The 17,293-nt window shown below is 43.4% G+C and overlaps 1 protein-coding gene across 1 annotated transcript in view; it reads left to right on the top strand.

The window, feature by feature from the left end:
- Positions 1–17,293, top strand: part of eml5 (EMAP like 5) — a 113,767-nt gene that overhangs the window by 22,114 nt on the left and 74,360 nt on the right. Inside the window, exons 2-4 of the mRNA XM_081347470.1 lie at positions 4,060–4,219; positions 9,542–9,640; positions 10,705–10,773. Of these exons, the coding sequence (XP_081203596.1) occupies positions 4,060–4,219; positions 9,542–9,640; positions 10,705–10,773 (328 nt within the window). The remainder of the gene's footprint in view (positions 1–4,059; positions 4,220–9,541; positions 9,641–10,704; positions 10,774–17,293) is intronic.

The following is a 17,293-nucleotide window of genomic DNA, read 5'->3' as shown; positions in this document are numbered from 1 at the left end:
GGGAGACGCTTAACCACTCCCCTCAAACCGTTAGTCTGTTATGAGCGAGAGATGCAGAAGAGGAGCGCTAGAGTAAAACCCTGCCCTCTGTTCAATATTCCCTTTCACTGGGAAATACGTCACAACACTGGAGAAAAGTCGTTTGCAACTTCCGGTTCACGCGGACTTTAATACTGCATGAAATTTAATTTAATATTTTTATATAAATGCAACCTAGTGTGAATGGAAAACCAATACGCATTTAATCATTGGTGAAAAATCTGTGTAAAATAAAATTTTCGGTCTCACTATACGAATATTAACTCTTTCCCCACCAGCATTTAAGAAAAAAGTTGCCAGCATGTTTTTATGTAAACACGTTAGAATGATGTCTTTGACCATTGTGCATGTGTCTTATATTTTGAAGTGTCTCAACATAGATGCCATGCGATAATATTAGATCTAGAGTATGATTACGACAATGAGTAGGTCCTGACACGTGTTGTCTGACTCCAATAGAGTTGGAGTAACACTTTGTCCACCTAAGACATTCTACTGTCTATACTGTAAGTAACTTTGAAATAACATGTCAACTAGCAGTCATTAGAGTATTAGTGGACTGTCTGCTGAATATCTGCTAACTCTTTATTTTGATGCTCCCCAACAGACATTACTGACTAATATAAGTAACTTTGCAAGTAAGTATGTCAACTTATTCTACTAACCCAAACCAGTCTATTAATACTCAAATGAGAGTTAGTTGACATGTAGTTCCAAAGTTACTTATAGTTAGTTTAATGCTAAAGTGGGCTATAGAAATAAAGCGTAAAGATATTTTTAAATAGTTGAACTTCTTTTGACCTTAATGTGCCACATTTTAGAGGCATTAGTGCAATGGTCAAACACATGTCCAGCCCATGTTACATAAAAAAAACAATGGAAAAACGCAAAAACGTGTTCTGCATGAACGGCCCCTTACACTGCTGATAAAAATGAAAAAGAGTATATATGTGTGCATGAGCGAGAGACCGTAGTAAAGCTGGACAGATGTTACGCAACATTTGGACGCCTCTGGGATTTCCTAGGGCATGTGAAGGCAAGCCTGAATGAATTTAGTGAACTAGTATGATGGTGAGAGTGGAAACTGCTACATGAACAGCGATGACCTGATTTTTCCACCTATTTCTGCACCAGGGCATTATTATGGATAATGCTACATGCTGTGAGATGAAAAAGAAAAGCTTATTTCAAAATAAAGAAGGAATAGAATGAATGTCGACTACATTTACATCTAAAACGCACAAAACATGCTGTGTTGACAGTCTTTATCTGAGCCTCGTTTTCATGAGTCTTAGGTTGCAGAAGACAGTGTCTTCTTCCGGTTATCTCTTCATGGGTCTCTGATAACTGAAAGCCTTTCTCTCACTTTCACTCCTGACTGTGGGAAATGATAAGCAGTAATAGCTCATCTTATTGTAGCTGTCCACAATCTCCTTTTTTAAAATCAGTTATCTGTATCAAGGCCGGATTTCGAGTAGGACCACATCACCAAATATTTAATGATGTATTTTTGAAATGTGTAACATTGGCAGAATGGCCAGGTAGTGAATTTTGGCCAGTGCACTGCAAGTGCTCTTTCCTGTTGTAAATACTTAACGTGTTCTTGTTTTTGGGTAACAAACCTCAGTACTCAAAGGGAGACTGTGTTATTATTAAAGTAGTTAGCTGTAAAGAAGTTTACTTTAACTAATTTGCTCTTCAAACTGTTGTTTTGACATGACAGAAGTTGACCTGTGAATCAGAGGGCTGCATTGGGATTGAGTCCCGCCGGGTCCCACGGGACCCAACGCAAATCTCGCGGGAGCGGGCGGTTTGAACTTTGCTGCGGGCGGGAATGGGCGGCTAAAAAAAAACCACTGCGGGTTCGGAAGGTAGCCTAGCTACATGATGGAGATGTCAATAATGGCGCTTTTCCACTACACAGTACCAGCTCGCCTCGGCTCGGCTCGACTCGACTCGATTCGCCTTTGTTTGGTTTTCCACTGTGTAAAAGTTGTAACTATATCTGCTTCCAGGTACTTTTTTTCGTACCACCTCCAGCGAGGTTCTGAGTGAGCTGAGGCGAGCTGAGGCGATACTAAAATGTGACGTGAAAACACGGCAGACTGCTGATCATCACTATTTTTCATCATCATTCGTCATCATTGCACGCGCCAGACGGAGTATCCTGAATAAAAAACAGCAAAAACAAAAACAAAACCATCCAAAAACAGCATACACTCGATTTCCTTCATTGTCCTGTGTGTATGTGTCCAGAATACATGCCGGCCAGGGAAACGAAACAAACAACCCCATGAATCTCTTTAATAATAGCAATACAAATACGTGTTTTTTCCTGCGGGACAGGAGAAGACACAAAATCAATGCATCTCTATTATTGTGCGGGAATAAATTCTCAGAGTTTTGCGGGTGCGTGCGGGAGTGGACATACATATTGCGGGAGTGGGCAGTAATGGTCAGAAATCGGCGGGCGCGGGCGGGAGCGGGATGAAGAAAACAGTCCCGCGCAGGGCTCTACTGTGAATATTGGCTGTAGAAAAAGACAGTTTACGCTAATGTCTGCTCTTGTGCCCTTTGTGGCAGTGATGATAATTGTACTTTAAATTGACATGAGAATTAACTGATTACCACATTACTGAGTTAGCCTGGAAATCCAGACCTAAATCTAAAAGATTAATGGTCTGGCGTCGACTAATGAAAATCAGCCAGCTCGAGGGGCGGCACCAAGCATGCATTTGAAAATCTCACTGCACGCAATTGGATAACACTATGACCAATCACAACAAGCCCCATACGCTTAGCTACCAGCGGAGATAACTAGTAGATTAGACTCTTGCCGTATCTGGTCGGCAAAACAGCAAAAATGTCCTTCTTGCAAAGGAATGATTCGAGCGCCGTCTTCTGTTCAGATTGAGGGGCATATTTAATGAGCATCATTACTCGACACCAGAGTAACTAGCAAATTCAACTTGTGCTCTCGCGAGAACTCTGGATTTCCAGGGTATGACTTTTGCCTAATTAAACTCAGGGGTATTACTGAGTGGCCTGTTGGTTACAAAACATAGACTGTAAAAAAAGATGGACTACGTACATTCGCTCTCTTATCCAGATATGGTGCTGACATCTTGATCCACGATATCAAGGCCCCGCCCACACTCCCGCCGAATCGTTTAACACAGTTTACTGCAGAGAAGCTCATTATGTCGGTGTGAAATAAATAGTTATGGAAATGTAGAAGTTAAAGCTCCAATCTCCTCCTCCCGAAGATCCAGAAAAAATGTCGTAGAATAAAACATGAAATATCTTGAGCTTGTGTTCACCACAGACCTTATTTCAGACATTTAATAAAAAAAACATAACAATTAAAACATATTGACTTCATGATGATGGAACTGGAAGTGCTAAAATGCTAAATTGTTTTTAGATTTTGGCCTGCAAATATATGACATCCCTGTAGCCCTCTTTTAGTTCATGTATTTGTATAGAATAAGTTTGCAGGCAATAATAACCAAGCGTAGCATTAGTTCTGGCAGGTCACGTTAGTCAAGCTAGCATCAGCTGACTCTCAGGAGTTAATTACCCTCCTCCATCCCCAGCTCCTCCTCTCGTCCAGTCAGGACTTGGTATTCTGATTCCCCTTTGAATCAGACTATATTCTCGAATTATGTTGTACATTAAAATATTGACATTAATGATGATTCTTGTTGGTTCTGTTCTGTTTACCCTAAGGGGGGTTATTTGCTGTTCTCCATTCTCTTATCCATGCTAGGCTGCATGGATGCACCGGGAGTTCTTGCCCAGAACAGAACCATACCGCCAATCCAAACCATATGCTAATTGTCAATTGCATTTGACGATGGTGGTCCTGCCAGAATTTGTGGTTCAAATAGTGATTAGCTGATATGTTTGAATAAGTGTTTGCGTTCACATACTTGTGTAGAATTTGTTTTGCCAGGCAAATATTGTCAGTTAATCAGCCTTTAAATATCCTAATTCCCCATTGTCTTTCTCTTTCCACAGTTTAGCCCTGCATCCAGAGCGAGTTCTGGTGGCCACAGGACAGGTTGGAAAGGAGCCGTATATCTGTGTATGGGACTCGTACACTGTGCAGACAGTGTCCATACTGAAAGACATGCACACACACGGTATCGCCTGTCTCGCCTTCGACCTTGATGGACAGGTGAGTGTTCAGAGCAATAACTTACTGCAATAAAAAAGATTTCACTTCTTTACCTAGGAGTTGACATTGTTAACAACTCATAAGATTCATCTCTCAGTATGAGGTGCTGTAAGGTTTATTATTAGTTGGTAGTCAGATCTGTGAACACACCAACGGTGTGACTCCCACAGTGTTACAGTACGTGTGAGACTGTGTGTCTGCCGGAGCTGTTGGTTATCACCTTGACAGAAACAACACACAAAATCCTCAGTGGTCACATCAAATGACAAACTCAGGGAACATAACCAAACTTTTCCCTTATTGAATGTGACATTGCATTGTGAGGGTTGACAATGGCTATAAGTTAATGGCTTTAGAAACTTTCATAAAATATGTGCATGCTGCACTTTCTGGACGGCTATACTTAAACAGTGTTCAATAGAACTGCTGCCCATTAATTTTCAGCACTTTTTGTAAAGCTATTGATTCTGCATGAACTGCCCCATCTAGACCAAGTCGAGCATTGTTTTCTTGCTCATTTTACTGTAGTTAGTTACAGACCTCGAATCTGATTGGTTGAACAGCATTCCAAGAGTGCAAGAGTCAACAGCTCTGAGACTTTCAATGTGTGTATCTGTATTTGCACATTCCAGAAACAGAATCATTCATTGAATCAATTAAAAAAATGCTAATTTATTCAGGAACAAAACAAGTGACTGTCTTTATGAGTGAGTCATTGAATTATTCACTTCATCAATTAGTTCAAAAACTCAGATTAATTCAGGGATGAATTAAGTGACTTTCCTTATGGATAAGTCTTTGAATAATTCACTTAATCAGTTTATTTAAAATGCTGGTTTGAATTCAGCATTTCTGAATTCAGGATTGAAACAAGAGACTGTCTTTATGAATGAGAGCTTGAAACATTTACCCGACTAAAACACTGAAACGTTCAGGAACAAAACACCACTGCTGTGTTGCAACAGTTCTGCTGTGGCTTCGTTGAAAGAGAAAAAACAGACAAAGGTCCCTATTGTAACGATCTGAAACGCAAGTATCAAGCTCAAAACGCAAGTAGCTTTGTGGGCGGGTCTTGGGCGCTGTTGCTATTATACCGGCAGGGTAAATGACTCTTGTGCCCGAAGCAAATCTAAAATGGGTTGGTCTGAAGTAGCTTCATTATTCATAGGTGTGGTTTGGGCGTAACGTGAAATAAACCAATCAGAGCGACATCTCACATTCCCTTCAAGAGCAGGCGCGTTTGTTCCATAGCGGATAGCTATTATAACGGCAGATTTGCCAGACGCACACCAGGAGCGGTTCACAGCCGAGGAGACCGACGTTCTCGTCAGGGCCGTAAAAGACAGAAAAGTGACTTTGTATGAGGATGGGAGAAACCTACCCAAATCAGCTTCGGTTAAACAGGCGTATAAAAATTTGGGTAAATGTGTAAGCTACATTTATGCCTATTTTTTCACATCTTCATGGACACAACAATGATTTCCCTCGTGTAATATTTTTTCCTTGTAATAATGTATGGTTTTCTAAAAATGAGAACTGCTGTGTCTGTGTGAAGATGAGATAAGCAAAGTGCACACGCTACATTGATTATGGCCAAGCATGCGCCCTTAAATAGCATATGAATAACATGCGCAACATGCATTTCATTTTATGCACAAATGCATTTGCTAGTCTACCGACGTGCGTCTGTGGAGGGAAAAGTCCGCTGTGCGCGGGTGCAAAATAGGAATGATACATGCGTCGGTGTACAAACTCAATTGCGCTAGGTGCACGATAGGGCACGATAAGTATCATATGTCTGTGTTTTTCTCACGGAACCTCTGTAAAAATTCCAACGCAAATTACATACTGTTTTTCCGAATATATGATTAATATATTATTAAATATATTACTTTTAAAATATTATATTTCCTAATAATATATATATATATAATATTTACTTTACAGTACTAAGATTACAATAGTTACATCTAAATTTCTTCACTTGCAAGAGTTAAACAGACCTTTAAGTTTTTGTGACGACAGGTTTACTCATTACAAATCTAGTGAAATCATTTGTCCATAACTGGTGACGGTTGCATTCTTCTACATTAAGTTTGTTGCTCTAAGATGCTATAACATTGGATCATGAGCTGTATGTGTGTAAAAGAACACAGAGACATGCTTTGCTCTAAAACACGCAGCACAATGGACTATATACTTGTTTAATTAAAATGGACACACACACTGCAGTGTGTGTCAGTTTGCTGTTGTAGAAAAGAGAGCAGGAAATTAGCAGGAAACCATTTAGTTAAAGATGTTACTGTTATTAATATCCATACATTTTAATCTGCAGTACTGTCAAATGTGCATTTTTATGAGACAAAAAAATAATATTTTTAGTAATTGCATTTATTTGTTAAATACAATACTAATATTATTGTTCAAAAAAATTCTGACAAATAATAAGTGCGATATTGCTTTATCAGCAGCAGGGAGCACACGATCCTCAGCCAGCCTGATTTGATCCAAAACACAAACAATAATACTGTGTCATGTAGTCTGCTGGCAGTGTAATACTTTCATTGTAAATGTAATATATTGAATTCTAAACATCGAATAATAAAAGGCCAAAGAAGATTAGAGTTGGGTTACAGTGTCAATTTATCAAAAACTCACACCTCACTGGAGGAGATGATAGAGTGATAGAATGAAAAAGTTTACCTCTGAGATTGGCATTTCACATTTCTTAGCTCACTCTCACTTTATCTAAGGGAATTAACCTATCAAACCCCCCCTTCAGCGGAGCTGAAAAAGTGATTTGCAGAGTTTCAGCAGGAAATTGGCCTCATCATTTATTTCACAACGATGGATGAAACAGAAAAGAGATGAGCGGCAAGACCCGGTCTCAAAGATCCGGGGGTGTCTAAAGCAACACATTTCTTCTCCAATTCATCAAAGGTTTAGCATCCCATAATTGACTGAAGGCACTCTGTTTTAGCCTGAGCCAGCGTGGTGCAACCTTGGAAGAAAACTGGCGCATCAGGTTTGATGGGAAAACAACATACTCACATCAAAGGGATGGTGAACTAATGAGGTCCCTTCAGCAAACAACATTTGGAAAGATTACACATGATTTGTGCACAGTTTGAGAGAAAAATGCTTCTGGCAATTTTAGTTCAAGTAGTTATCAGGAAGATATTAGTAACAGATTCATATATGTGTCACAATGTTAAAGGCATGTTCAATAATGATAACTGTAAAGATAAGTTAACTATAATGGTAACTATATTAGCATCCACACCAACAGACGATATTTAAATAACGGTTTAAATGCTCAAGATCAATAATAGCTTTAAATGCTGCTTGAGATCTTTAAAGCCGGGGGAATTCTGATTGGCTGCCAATGTTTATATTATTCATCAGCTGGAAAAACATGAAAAAAAGTGATCCGACGATATCGTTTCTCTGTGCCGTTATCGTTAATGGTCAGTGTTGGCAGTGTAATGCATTACAAGTAATCAGAGGTTTTTTTTGAGTTATGTAATCAGATTACTTTTTTCAAGTAACGAGTAGTCACACATTACTTTTAAATGTACAAAAATATCTGAGTTACTTTTTCTAATTAGTAATGCAACTTGCTTTACTTTGTATTGACTGACAACTCTCTTTTCTCCATATTGAGAGAAATCTGTTGTAAGTGCAGAGATGCTTATTGTAGTTCTAGACTAAATGTAAGCATGCATTTACTCATCTCACTGCACAAAAACAGATTCAGTATTCCTCATAATGAATAAAAACAGTGAAATGCAAACTCAATAATTATATACAACAATTAAATGTTAAATAATACAAATATACTGTATATATTTAAAGTCTCTTAAAACTCACTTCAAGGCCATTGCTGACCTAAGAGTAATGCAGTGATTTTAATAGTAACTTTCCCAAACACTGGTTAATGCTGTGGTTTGGACTTCGCTATTCTCGTTGAATTACAATGGTTACTTAAACATTATAGTTAGTTATCATTATAGTTATCGTACTTGGTGTGAACAAGCTTTAAGACATTTTAGGCTAACAGAGCTTATGATGACATTTGATCAGCATGTGAACTAAGAAACTCTAAAGTTTCCAAAAGCCAAATAGACTACTTTGATTTGAGCATTTGTTTAATAAACAGTTTACAGCAGGCGTAGCCAACCTTGCTTCAGGAGAGCTTCCTACCTGCAGAGTTCAGTTCCAATCCTGCTCCAAATCGACTGCCTGCAATGTTTAAGCTTTTCAAGAAAGGATCAGACCTTGGCTGTTTTCGGTAATTTTTGACTTGGAACATAGCCTGGGAAAACCCAGACAACTTCCGGCAAATTTAGATTTGCTCTGCAAGTAGTCTGGCAAAGAGCTCATTCAAGCCCGTTTCTAATCCGTCGAAATCGCGGCACTAAATGGTACCCAGCCCTTCTGAAAATGCGAATGCGTCTCTGTCCACAGCACATTTCCAACCAAACTGACGCCCATGTATTCGACTATGAGGTTCATAGTCGAATCAGACCTCTCCGAATCGAATCGTCGAATCCTCGACTATTAGAAGTCAGCCCTACTAATCAGAAACGTTGAGGCGGGCTTTACACGATGACGATCGCTCTGATTGGTTTTAGGTCTATCCAATTGCGCCCAGAGGCATTTGAGCGACGTCCGTTGGTGAAGCGCACCAACTTTTAAATGCATTATTATATTCAAATTGCAAACACATGAGGACAGTCTCCATTAAAGACCCACTGGCAGATGAACCTGCTACTACATTTCTCTCCGAAACGGTAGGAAATTAAATCAGATTTAATAGAGGATTTTAACTGTGACAAGATGATTGACAGGACAGTTTACGTGACAGGATGCACGCGACAGATCCGTCCGATAAAGATGACGAAGTAGTATGTCCCAAAGCTTGCCTACTTTTTTGCTACACATTCAGAAGTAAATACCTTTTCTTCACAAAAAGAGTACATACGGCGTAGTGTAACTTAGGCGAATTGGACGCAGCATATGGCTTTACACGATGACGATCGCTCTGATTGGTTTTAGGTCTATAGTTGCGCCCAGAGGCATTTGAGCGACGTCCGTTGGTGACGCCCCTTTGGAAATGAGTTATTAATGAAGCTTTGCCAGACCATAACTCAGTTACTACTGAGAATTGTCTGGTTTTAACCAGGCTACTTGGAACAGGAAGAGTGTATGAAATATTGAAATATTATAACACTAACTACCCTGAAGTAATAGTATATTGATATTGATTTCGCCAACTTTTTATAGTTACCATATTATTTCTTTTCTGTCTTGTCTTTACAGTGTTTGGTGTCTGTGGGCTTGGACTCTAAAAACACAATCTGTGTGTGGGACTGGAGACGGGGGAAAGTTCTGGCTGCTGCTCCTGGTCATACAGACCGGGTAAGAGCTCAAACACGCACATCAATTGACACAGTAGACAGGCAGTGTAATGTTTCTTTTGTCCTCTCTTTTTGTAGCAGCCTTTCTTCAGTCATTTAGTTACATTCAGGCTGCACTGAGTAAGTCATATGTTACGCTCAGCTGACCCATGTCTACTTATAGGAATACAATGCCTATCACAGGATTCCTATTCAAGTTACCTTTTCAGTTATCCTTCAGCTGCTTTCATTGTGTTGCTGAGGAGTTAATAACCCTCCACCATCCTCAGCTCCTCCTCTTGTCCACAGTCAGGATTAAGCCTCTGACATTCCCTAATGTCATTGTCTTCAAGAACTTTATTACAGATATCATTAATGTTGCTTCGGTTCTGTTCACGGGGGGTTATATCGCTGCGCTCCCTGCTCTTATTAATGCAAGGCTATTGCTAATCCAAACTGTAAATTAATTGGAAGTGGTCCTGACAGAATTAATTTCATTTTACATAAATTAACACTGCAACAAACGATAGTGCATACTTGGGGCCAAAACACACATTTGCACATTTCTTTCCTGATTTCTCTGACTCTGTAATACAAAAATAGTTCAAACAGATTAAATAGTTCTTCACTATAGAATTCCATTTTATGCAGTAATTTCTGCATAATCTCCTGAGAACCTCTTGCATGTGTGTTGTAACCAAGAGTCCAGCTGCCTTCAACCTATGTCGGAATGATCATAATTATGAAACGGGTGCACATGAACCAAATTAATATTGTGCAATATTGCAATTTGAAGTGACTGCATTCTATTTAAATTTTTTATTTATTCCTGTGATGCCATTACTCCAGTCTTCAGTGTCACATGATCCTTCAGAATAGTAGTGTATATACCATCAGTTATACTTAATTTGCATTTTAGTGCTAAACAAGCACAACTTTTTAATTCCAACCATCATGTTAAAATTACGATTTGCAAACCTGCAAGTTGGAATTTTAAAAGGGCTTAAAGGCAGCATATACTTCACTGAGCTCTGAAAATACATTCTAATATAATACATCATACTGTTCTTTTTCTGTTTCATAAAGATATTTGACATATCATGGGACCTGTATCAGCAAAGCAAGCTTGTGAGTTGTGGAGTCAAACATATCAAGGTACTACCATTCTCTTTTCTTATTCTCCTTTTTCCTATTCTCCTCTCTTTTTTGGCTTCAGAAAGGTTTATATTGAAATACTCTTGTACTTGTGAAAGTCAATGTGAATGGCTGTTTGCAGCTCACTCTAGTTTCATAATATCTTTCTGAGTGAAACAGGATATTCAGTGAGATATGCATACCAGAATGGAGACTGAGTGTGCTAAAACAATGCCATTTGCTATTTGGAATGGATATTAGTTAACGTTAAGCAATAGTCTTCGTTTCAGAAGAAAATCAAGTTATTACAGTACATTTGATTAATGTTATATGTTATGTTAATGTGTAAGTTATTTTCTCCAATTAATTATTTAAAGTACAACCAGGAATGTGTATTAAGAGTAAATAGTCCATTTTGACTTCATGTTAGCTTTAATTTCTCAGAAGCTATTCAGTAGTAAACACAGTTCTCTTACGAGAGGTTCTCTCGTATTGCGTAGTTTGCTTACGCTACGGGAAAGCCTTTCTTTCTCGAGATACTGAAGCCAAAAATTATCCTTAATTTTTATAATCTTGTCAACGCAGTGCGGCAGCCTGCAGACCTAGGGCAAGCTTACTAGCGCGCCCATTGGCTGCCCTGCGGCAACTGCAGCAGCCTACCGCTGAGCCCTTGGCGTGACGTCACGACCAATGAGCGCGCTTGGCGCGCTTAATGCGTCACAGCCCGCGAAAAGGGGTGTGGCTTAGCGTATATAAACAGGGCTCGGAGGCTGCTTCTCTGATTTCTGTCTTTTCAGCGAAGCTCTACGCATCGCTGCTCTCTGAGGAAGCCGCCGTCGAATCAAGCGACCAGCACGCCGAGGATCTCAGCCTGAGGACGCCGGCCGCCTTCGCCGCCTTCAGCTTTCCCTGCCTGCTTCGCTATCCGGCGAATATATCCTTTTACTGCTCTGTGTTGTATGTGTTTGTGTGTTCGCCCCGCGACACACTTTGCATCTAAAAGAGCGCGAGGCGTTGTTGCAAATGCCTCGCTCATCCTGTGGCTCGTGCAGAGCCGCGCTCAGCGACGGAGACCGCCACGTAATCTGCGCTCTCTGCCTGGGTTTCGACCACGCAGCCCGCGCCCTTCACGGGCGGCTGCGAACAGTGTGAGGACTTGCCGATGTCGACCCTGCGGGCTCGACTCGCCATGTTTCACGATCCTCCACCTTCTCCGGCTGCCTCTTCCGGGCCGCGTAAGAAAAAAACGCCGCTCTCAAAGGCCTTCCGAGCCGGTGGTTATAGCTGAGCGCTCGCCGGAGCCCCTCCCGCGAGCCTCGCTCTCTCCTTCTCCCCCGCCCTTCACCGACGCGCAGCGGCCGGCCTCTGCCCGCACTGCCGTCGCCTCAGGGGATGAAGCAGACCAGCAGGTTACTCCCCTCTGTCAAGCCGCGCAACGGCGCCGCTCACAAGGGATGTCAGAACGGACGGTCACGGGCTATAGCTTCCTTTACGTTACAAGGAAGCTACCCCCCCCGGATGACGCACGCCCTCTCCCCCTCTGTTCGAGCCGCGCAAGGCGCCGCTCACAAGGGATGTCAGAAGTAGACGGTCACGGGCTGGCTTCCTTTACGTTATAAGAAAGCTACCCCGCGTCTCGGTCGCGCGCGTCACTCTCCGGCCACCTCCGTTTCTCACACATTTCTCAGTCCCCTCCTAGCTCAGGCGACTAGAAATATCTATATTGCAGTAAACGAGCCTGTTATACACGCACGCCTGCAAACAAACGATGTCACAGCACATAATGACATCTTCCCGCTCTCTCTCCCTTTGTTCGAGCCGCGCAACTGCGCCGTTCTCAAGGGATATCAGAGCGGACGTCACGAGCACCGGCGAAAGGAGGAAGAGAGAGTGTTTTCGTCCCGCTTAGGCCGGACTTCCTCCAATCCTCGCATATTTCTCAGTCCCCTCTAAGTTCAGGCGGCTGGAAATACTATTATTGCAGTAAACGAGCCTGTTGTAATACACGCGCGCCTGCAAACAAACGCTCGGTCATATGCTCGCACTGACTGGAAGCTCATGTGTGCCCCTGTGGCTCAGTGGCAGAACATTAGACTTCCGCACCAGAGACCTGTGTTCGAATCCGGCTCTGGCAGCAGAAAAACTTTTTTCTGCTTGCTTCTCTCGAGCTCGCGGCCAGCTTTCTTACATACAGAAAGCAAACCCGCATCTCACGGGATACATATTTCTCAGTCCCCTCTAAGTTCAGGCGGCTGGAAATACTAATACTGCAGTAAACGGGCCTGTTTTAAAACACGCGCGCCTGCAAACAAACGCCGAAACGAAACACGACGCTCGGTCATATGCTCGCACTGACCGGAAGCTCATGTGTGCCCCTGTGGCTCAGTGGCAGAACATTAGGCTTCCGCACCAGAGACCCGAGTTCGAATCCGGCTCTGGCAGCAGAAAAAACTTTTTTCTGCTGTCTTCTCCGAGCTCGCGGCCAGCTTTCTTACATACAGAAAGCAAACCCGCATCTCACGGGATACATATTTCTCAGTCCCCTCTAAGTTAGGCGGCTGGAAATACTAATGCTGCAGTAAACGGGCCTGTTTTAATACACGCGCGCCTGCAAACAAACGCCGAAACACGACGCTCGGTCATATGCTCGCACCAACTGGAAGCTCATGTGTGCCCCTGTGGCTCAGTGGCAGAATTTTACGCTTCTGCACTGGAGAACCGTGTTCAAATCCGGCTCTGGCGGCAGAAAATAATTTTTCTGCTGTCTTCTCCGAGCTCGCGGCCAGCTTTCTTACATACAGAAAGCGAACCCGCATCTCACAGGATGGTGCTTGAGTATTTATGAGCGTCTAAACATATGAGCCATCAAAGCATTTGCTCTATAACGCCGATGGTGTTACAAGTGTAGAAAATGTGCCCACTCCCACGTGCTCACTGCTACACACAAACACGGTCCCCATGGTAACGCGTTCAGAGCGCTCTCTCATAAAGCGGTCACACGCCGCTCGAGTAATAAGTGTAGTAAATGTGCCCACAACTCTGTGCTCACATCTACCTGTAACTCGCTCTGCCACTCGGTTACCCCGGGCAACAGCGGCTCAAGCCGAGGGTGTTATAGGTGTAGAAAATGTGCCCACTCCCATGTGCTCACTGCTTCACACAAACAGGGTCCCCATGGTAACGCTTACAGAGCGCTCTCTCATAAAGCGGACACAAGCCGCTCGAGTATTAAATGTAGGAAATGTGCCCACAACCTTGTGCTCACACCTACCCGCTGCTCGCTCTGCCAGCCAGTTACCTTGGGTCACGGACCCTCTAAAGCTCCCAAACACTGGCCGTGTCATAAGTGTAAACCCTGCGCCCACTCACGAGCACGCGCACTCACTTGTAGACATGATAATCCCCACGCCTCTCTCGCGCCTGGGATGTTTGACAGCAAATCACGCTCCATCCGATGGGACCGAGCTACTGAACGCTGTACAGTCGGCCAACACTGTTTACCAGCCCCCGTGTTCGAGCACCAGCGGCGCGCGCGCCGCGCCTTTCTCTCTGATACAGGCTCCCCATCCCGCGCAGCGCGGCGATCTGAGCCCAGAGACCATTCGCCTCTACGAGGCGGCTCTACATGTCGAAATGGTCAGTGTTTAACAGATGGTGCACTGCTAAGGGGCTCGATCCACAGACATGTGGGGTATCGCGAGTACTGTGTTTCCTTCAAGAGTTACTGGACGCGGGCAGGTCCCCCTCCACGCTCAAAGTCTATGTCACGGCCATTTCAGCGCTCTCTGTTCAGAGCTGGGCCGCGCATTAGGAAGGAACGAGTTCGTCATCCGCTTCCTTAGAGGAGCCAGGAGGATGAACCCCCCGCGACCCCTTCGAACCCTTGGAAACTGTGGATATGAAATACCTCACGCTCAAAACCGTTTTTCTGATAGCACTGTCTTCAGTCAAACGAGTGGTGGATCAGCTCTTTGTTTCGTTTGGCGGGCGCACCAAGGGTCTCGCCGCCTCGAAACACAGCCTGTCCAGATGGATAGTGGACGCTATTGCTGCTGCTTATGCGTCTAAAGACCTGCAGTGCCCATTGGGCATTCAAGCTCACTCCACCAGAGGCATGGCCTCGTCGTGGGCGTGGTCCAGCGGGATTCCCATTCATGACATTTGTGCAGCGGCAGGCTGGGCCTCCCCCTCCACATTTGTTAGGTTTTACAACCTGGATGTTCCCGCCTTGCAGGCGAAAGTGTTATCAGTCTAAGTCTCGCGTATGCCAGCCCACTATCTGTGCGCGGGCTACGTTGTGTGATTTAGCTCTACTGGTTGAGCTGCACTATGCAGGGAATTGTCAGTTCGGACCGGCCGTGCCGCTCCTAACCCCCTAGTGTGTGCTTATGTACGGCGCTAGCCCTCTTCGGGCTGCCCGGCTCTCCGCTATCACGTTCCCCGGGCTCTCCCTGGGACTCATTCAGTGGATGCTGGGCGCGCACGGCGTTGACAAGGGCGTTCCCGTAGCGTAAGCAAACTACGCAATACGAGAGAACCTCTCGTAAGAGAACGTTTCGGTTACTCACGTAACCTCTGTTCTCTCTAGAAGAGGGAACGAGTATTGCGTAGCCCGCCGTGCTCGCGCCACGAGCTCATTTCGCTTCATGCGACAGAAACCAGAGAAGCAGCCTCCGAGCCCTGTTTATATACGCTAAGCCACACCCCTTTTCGCGGGCTGTGACGCATTAAGCGCGCCAAGCGCGCTCATTGGTCGTGACGTCACGCCAAGGGCTCAGCGGTAGGCTGCTGCAGTTGCCGCAGGGCAGCCAATGGGCGCGCTAGTAAGCTTGCCCTAGGTCTGCAGGCTGCCGCACTGCGTTGACAAGATTATAAAAATTAAGGATAATTTTTGGCTTCAGTATCTCGAGAAAGAAAGGCTTTCCCGTAGCGTAAGCAAACTACGCAATACTCGTTCCCTCTTCTAGAGAGAACAGAGGTTACGTGAGTAACCGAAACGTTTTCCCTTCACTGTCACTCAGAAACACAAAGCTCTTAAAGCAGAACTGTTCAAACAGTAAGTCATTTTAACTAACCTCTTCATGCCTGCAGCCTCAGTTTTGAGAAGAACATCAGCATCCCTTCAGAAGTGTTAGTAGAAGAAGGGGATCAGGACTCGTTCAAAAACACTTTTCTAGCAAAGCTTGATGAAATATATTGTGGGGTTCCTTTTCAGCTACCTTTCAGTTGTTGATTCATGCTGTACATGAAGTACAGTTCTACTGACCTGATTGCAATCTCCCTCGATCTTTACTGTAAGTTGGTTCAAATGGGTTCCGCGAGTGTTCAACTGTTGTGTCATATAACCATTGAACAATGCACAGAACTAATCAAATATGATAAACGGTACCTTGTATAATTAATTGTATAAATAAATGTACCTTGATTGATTCTTGTGGAAGCTCAAACAAGCTTGCACTTGGATCTCATTCTTCAAGCAAGCACGCTTGAACCAGTGAGGTTTGTTCTCGCACGTCAAGCAAGGACAGTTCTTGTTTCAATGCATTCTCCTGCCTTAGAATTTGTCCATAAGCAAATATAGACAAAGTTCTGTCATGAAACTCTAGATTGCGCAGGCTAATGGGTCCTTAACTCAATCTGCGTGCAATCGCATCATTCTCTATAGGGCACAGCTGATTGGATCCTGCTGTATCAGTAGCCAATGAGCTTGCATGCTCAACCTTCAAATACTTGGTTAGCATTTTCTGTAGCAGTTTGCAGCGCGCCTTCAGAAACCCTCCACCTTCCCCTGCTCCACCTGTATAGATTTGCTACAGGCAATTCATGTACGCTTGTACAGCAGCAGCATGTCTTAAGGCCCTTTCACACCGGATGCGTAACGAAAAAGCGAATAGTTCGTGTGCGAATAGTTCGCGTCAAAACCCATCACATGAGCCGCGTAAACACGGTCTCTATCTCTATCTTTGACGATTAGCTTTCTATCCCAAATGTAGTTTAGCCTGCTAGCCTACACAGCACAGGACTATACAACAACTAAAACTATCACACAACATACTCACAGTTGTGATAACCGAGTTGGTTGGCAATGCTACGCCACACAATCATTGTCCTTGTAGTATATGATTGGCTGAAGTCTTTTCTGTCGCCGCAAAAGGAAAAAAAAAATCTACATCGAAACGAAAAAAAAAAAATCGTTTTTTCGCCGCAGCACATTCGCATTCGGTGTGAAAGCACTCATTACACAAACAGCTGATCAAAAAATAAAACCATCGCGCGAATTATTCGTGCGTAAAAATCGCGTCCAGTGTGAAAGGGCCTTTACTCACCACAGCGTGTCGTGTATGTATTGGCAGTAGCAAGTCCCGTACTTGCTAACAGTGTAATAACAGCAGCAGGGTAGGAGATCTTTTCCACCAAGACCAAATATATCAACATTGTCATAGAACTTAATTTTTTATAATTTCCCCATTAAATAAGTAAAATATTGCACATTTCATATGCCTTACGTAAAACCCAAGAGTCTCTTTCTCTTTCATCATTT

Source organism: Scardinius erythrophthalmus (genome assembly GCF_964197995.2).
Source record: "Scardinius erythrophthalmus genome assembly, chromosome: 19".
In the NCBI taxonomy this organism is placed as follows: domain Eukaryota; kingdom Metazoa; phylum Chordata; class Actinopteri; order Cypriniformes; family Leuciscidae; genus Scardinius; species Scardinius erythrophthalmus.
The sequence above is the reverse complement of the archived record's forward strand: the minus strand, read 5'-3'. Positions and strand labels throughout refer to the sequence as shown.